This window comes from Bubalus kerabau, chromosome 15 (assembly GCF_029407905.1).
Source record: "Bubalus kerabau isolate K-KA32 ecotype Philippines breed swamp buffalo chromosome 15, PCC_UOA_SB_1v2, whole genome shotgun sequence".
In the NCBI taxonomy this organism is placed as follows: domain Eukaryota; kingdom Metazoa; phylum Chordata; class Mammalia; order Artiodactyla; family Bovidae; genus Bubalus; species Bubalus kerabau.
In genome coordinates, this window is record NC_073638.1 from 979,459 (window position 1) to 984,907 (window position 5,449).

Below are 5,449 nucleotides of genomic sequence, written 5' to 3' on the forward strand. Positions count from 1 at the left end.
ACTCAGGATTCAAACTTAGGTTTCAGCATTGTGGGTGGATTCTTTACCCCTGAGCTACAAGGGAAGCCCATATATACATATATGGGTATATATATACACTTAAGTATTTCTGGTTTGGAACTTTGTTTTTTTGTTTTGTTTTGGGTTTTTTTTTTTCCCCAATTTTTTTCCTTACTTATAAAACGGAGATAATAGTAGTTTCTACCTCTTTGGATTGTTATGGAAATTACTCTCAATACCAATACGTTTTGTATTTCTTTAATTTTTTATTAGAATGAATGCTTGTGAATCTATATACATTGTTGAATTAGTTTGAAAAGACTGTGATGCTGGGAGGGATTGGGGGCAGGAGGAGAAGGGGACAACAGAGGATGAGATGGCTGGATGGCATCACTGACTCGATGGACATGAGTCTGAGTGAACTCCGGGAGTTGGTGATGGACAGGGAGGCCTGACGTGCTGCGATTCATGGGGTCGCAGAGTCAGACACGACTGAGCGACTGAACTGAACTGACTGAAGTCCCAATATGGAAGAATATTTCAAATGTTTACCCTTGCCTAAATACTTCTTATTTCTTACCATCATTTCTTCTATCACTGCAGAATTTATGATTATAATGCTTAACTGTTTTCTTTATATCATAAGTATTCATTGCTAAGATTATTGACAATGCATTTTTAACCCTTGCTGCCGCTGGATACTGCCAGGGTCCTGCCCCAGTTGGATCCAGGGATTCCCTCAGGATGACAGTGTCGGTGATTAGAATAGCAATAGCTTAATTAAGTATTAATTAGATATAAAGAGTGGTTAAATAGAGATAGCTCAGTGAGAAAATTCAGTGGAGAAAAGAGGCTGAATAACTTGGTTTATGTGGAAAACCAATAAAACTCCAAGACAAGGAATTTGCACCACCTACATAGGCCACAGGCGTCCTTCTGTTCTCCTGAAGGAGAGGAGACGCTAAGGCCTCCCCAGTCAGATCTTAGAAGCCCAGGCAAAATTAGTAGGTTTGACGAGCCTTCACACACCAGATGGGAATTCAGCCAGAAGGTGAGAGAAAGAACGACATGGGGAGACAAAGCTTCAGTGAGCAAGGCCCATAGCTTTATTTTCAACAGGGGCTTTTATACCCTAAGTTGCACCTAGAGGATAATAGGGGGTGTTAAATCATGCAAAGTCAGCAGTCTTTGATCCTTATCAAAACCAGGGTTTCTTTTCTGCAAACTTATCATATACAAATGGTTTAGGTGATTTACATCATCTTCTGGCCAGAAGGCCTGTTAACATTTTATGACTCTGACAAAGGTTTGTCAATCATAAGACTTATTTTCTCTAAGAGTAATTATTTTAAAGTTTGATGCCATCCTCCAAAGGTGTTAGATAAAGTTGCATTCCTATAGGGCAAAGGTGCAGTGGGTTTACAACAAAGGAAATAATTTATTACCTTAAGGGTCTAAAGTTGTTAACACCAAGGCAACTACTTATTTTTTCTACATACCAACTATATTAATTAATACACTTCCAAGGATACAATACAAGGGATGTGGAAACTTGGCAGCAAGCATTGGCTCAACAATGAAATCTTCTACTAGTTCTATTCTGACAATTTCTAACTCTCTGAGAGGCTCTATACTATTTGAATATCATAAGCTTCCCGTGCCTCTCACGGTTGGGAGACTGTAAACAATCGTGTGCGTAGCTGTAGGAGTCCGAGTAAACCTGTCAGGCAAGTTAGAGAGCCATCTGAGGGGTTTGTGAACTAAAACACTCTTGTCATGCCCAGGAACTTTATTAACTGGAGCTGTCAGTTAACTCTTTTTCAGAGAGGGAGATGGTGGTGGGGGACAGCCCCCCATAAAGTCAGAGGTGTAGGTGAGAGCACAAAACAGTAAAGTCGTCAGACTCTGGTTTTGGGAGTAGATGCTCGAGAATTTCCAGGGGGACTCCTGAGGCTCGATCCTGCCTTTGCGTATTCCGGCCTCCTTCCTCATGACCTTTGCCATAGGCGGAATTCCTCACGCTGGCTCCCGGCAGAATACATGTTAGGTTCCAATCATATTTTATGATTCATCTGAAATAGCTTTCCTACTATACAGTTTCCTAATAGTATTTTTCATCTGAGTATTTCTCAAAGTATAGATTAAAAGATTTAACATGGGAGTTATCATAATGTAGAATACAGACACTGCTTTATCAATAGGTAAAGTAGTTGCTGGTCTCAAGTATACAAATATGCAGGGCACAAAAAATAGGACCACAACTGTTGTATGGGAGACACAGATGGAGAGAGCTTTTTGCCTTGCCTCCAAGCTCTGGGACCTTAAGGAGTGCAGAATGACCACATAGGAGCCAATCAAGAGAAGGAAATTTAATAGACAGAGGAAACCACTGTTGACAGCAACAAAGAGCCCTGGAGTATTAATACAGGCAAGATTGAGCAAAGGATTCAAGTCACACATAAGGTGATCTATGATATTAGGGCCATAAAAAGGTAATCTGATAATGAAGATGATCTGTATGAATACATGAAGAAAGCCTGCTACCCATGACACTCCCGAAAACAGGTGACATACTCTACGAGTCATGATGCTTGTATAGTGCAAGGGCTTGCAGATGGCTATATAGTGGTCATAGGTCATCACAGTAAGTAGGATGACTTCAGCATCTCCAAAGAAATATTCCCCAAAGATTTGGGTCATGCACCCATTAAATAGAATGGTCTTCTTTTCATGGAGTAAATCTACTATCAGTTTAGAGGTATTGACAGAGGAATCATTTCAGTACAGCTCAGTTCAGTCACTCAGTCATGTCTGACTCTTTGCGACCCCATGAACTGCAGCACGCCAGGCCTCCCTGTCCATCACCAATTCCCAAAGCCTACTCAAACTCATGTCCATCGAGTCAGTGATGCCATCCAGCCATCTCATCCTCTGCCGTCCCTTTCTCCTCCTGCCCCCAATCCCTCCCAGCATCAGGGTCTTTTCCAATGAGTCAACTCTTCGCACGAGGTGGCCAAAGTATTGGAGTTTCACCTTTAGCATCAGTTCTTTCAGTGAACACCCAGGACTGATCTCCTTTAGAATGGACTGGTTGGATCTCCTTGCAGTCCAAGGGACTCTCAAGAGTCTTCTCCAACATCACACTTCAAAAGCATCAATTCTTCGGCGCTCAGCCTTCTTCACAGTCCAGCTCTCACAACCATACATGACCACTGGAAAAACCATAGCCTTGACTAGATGGACCTTTGTTGGCAAAGTAATGTCTCTGCTTTTCAATATGCTATCAAGGTTGGTCATAACTTTCCTTCCAAGGAGTAAGCGTCTTCTAATTTCATGGCTGCAGTCACCATCTGCAGTGATTTGGGAGCCCAAAAAGATAAAGTCTGACACTGTTTCCACTGTTTGCCCATCTATTTCCCATGAAGTGATGGGACCAGATGCCATGATATTCGTTTTCTGAATGTTGAGCTTTAAGCCAATTTTTTCACTCTCCTCTTTCACTTTCATCAAGAGGGTTTTGAGTTCCTATTCACTGTCTGTCATAAGGGTGGTGTCCTCTGAATATCTGAGGTTATTGATATTTCTCCCAGCAATCTTGAATCCAACTTGTGCTTCTTCCAGCCCAGCGTTTCTCATGATGTACTCTGCATATAAGTTAAATAGGCAGGGTGACAATATACAGCCTTGATGTACTCCTGTTCCTATTTGGAACCAGTCTGTTTTTCCCTGTCCAGTTCTAACTCTTGCCTCCTCACTTGCATGCAGGTTTCTCAAGAGGCAGGTCAGGTGGTCTGGTATTCCGATCTCTTTCAGAATTTTCCACAGTTTATTGTGATCCACACAGTCAAAGGCTTTGGCATAGTAAATAAAGCAGAAATAGATGTTTTTCAGGAACTCTCTTCCTTTTTCCATGATCCAGCAGATGATGGCAATTTGATCTCTGGTTCTCTCAAAGCCGCAGACTGAATCTTTGCAGGATTCCAACCCCAAATTTCCAGCCAGCTAAAAATGAATGGAACAACATATCCCCTGTCCAGATTCTGGGCTCTCAGGATCTATAAAAAACACGACCGAGTGACTAAGCACAGCACAGCATAAATATACATATATAATTGAATCACATTCAGGGGTGGTGGTGGAAAGGATATACCCCACGTCCAAGGCAAGGAGCAGTGGCTGCGCTTCACTGGAGCAGCTGTGAAGAGATATGCCATGTCCAAGGTAAGAGAAACGCAAGTAAGATGGTAAGCACTGAGAGAGAGCATCAGAGGGCAGACAGACTAAAAACACAATCACAGACAATTAGCCAATCTGATCACACAGATCACAGCCTTAACTCAATGAAAGTAAGCCATGCCAGGTGGGGCCACCCAAGACGGATGGGTCATGTTGGAGAGGTCTGACAGAATGTGGTCCACTGGAGAAGGGAATGGCAAACCACTTCAGTACTCTTGCCTTGAGAACCCCATGAATAGTATGAAAAGACAGGAGTAGCAAGCATCAATAAAGGAGAGATAGGCCAGAAAATAGTGCATAGGGGACTCCAATAATGGGCTGGCAGTGATTTTGACCACAATGAGCACATTTCCTACCACAGACACAATGTAGATGACTGAAAACCCAATAAATATGATTTTCTGTTTTTGTTGTTGTTGTTGGTGGTGGTGGTGGTGGTGGTGGTGGTGGATTCTCTGTGAGCCCCAGTAGAATAAATTCAATAACATTATTCTTATTCTCCATATATTTCATGGTATGCATAGTTACATTACTTGAAAAAAATCACTTTTTCTTAAATGAACCTTGAAGTTATTAACATAATAAGTTATATATCTGTAGACACAACTGAGTGACTGAACTTAACTACTGAAATCTGAACGCTTATGAGATTTTCTTTTTTTTTTTTTTATTTTTCAGATAGGAAAAAATGTTCTATTTCCTTGAAAATTATTCACATTATCTTCTGTAGCAAGTAGATGTTTATAGATAGGAGAACTTAGTAAACATGGGCAGGAGATTTTTTCTGAAGCCTTAATCATGTGAGATGCCTCAGAGCCCAACATGAAGCAGAAGATCTCAGATATAGTGACAGCAAAGTCTGAAAAGAGTAGAAAATAGATGTAAAGGCTATAAATGCGAGCTAAGGATCATGTTTTCTTTATTCTTGGTTATTGGAAGACCAGGAAAAGTAGTTGAGAATTTGAGTGTGGGATGAAGAAGGATTTGAGAAAGAAGGAATTTTAGATATGTATCTAATAAAGATGCTTGTATCACTTAGGTAAGGTGTACTGAACTTCTGTAAGGTGATAAAAGATAAATAATTTCCAGTGTCAGACTATTTATAGTAATTGAAAGTGTAGCAGGATATTTATGATGGAAAGGTAATAAAGTGATACAGGAGCTACTATAATCAAGTGACAAACACTTTGCCTAAATCCAATAACTTTATGAT

The 5,449-nt window shown here is 40.8% G+C and overlaps 1 protein-coding gene across 1 annotated transcript; it reads right to left on the reverse strand.

Moving 5' to 3' along the window:
* Positions 1-2,061: 2,061 nt before the first annotated feature.
* Positions 2,062-4,958, reverse strand: LOC129628053 (olfactory receptor 4C13-like). The gene is made up of 3 exons (XM_055547472.1): positions 4,685-4,958; positions 4,493-4,647; positions 2,062-2,774 (listed from the first exon to the last, which is right to left on the reverse strand). Exons 1-3 carry the CDS (start codon positions 4,756-4,758, stop codon positions 2,062-2,064), a joined length of 942 nt encoding a protein of 313 aa, XP_055403447.1. The 5' UTR covers positions 4,759-4,958.
* Between the last annotated feature and the right edge of the window lie 491 nt (positions 4,959-5,449).

What these genes read in the sequence shown, in the direction of transcription:
- LOC129628053 (XM_055547472.1), bottom strand. Translation starts at nt 4,758, where the DNA reads ATGCATACCATGAAATATATGGAGAATAAGAATAATGTTATTGAATTT. An exon ending in CTGGGGCTCACAGAGAATCC is followed by an intron (nt 4,648 to 4,684) that starts ACCACCACCACC and finishes CCAACAACAACA; the next exon opens with ACAAAAACAGAAAATCATAT. An exon ending in CTCCTTTATTGATGCTTGCT is followed by an intron (nt 2,775 to 4,492) that starts ACTCCTGTCTTT and finishes TGTACTGAAATG; the next exon opens with ATTCCTCTGTCAATACCTCT.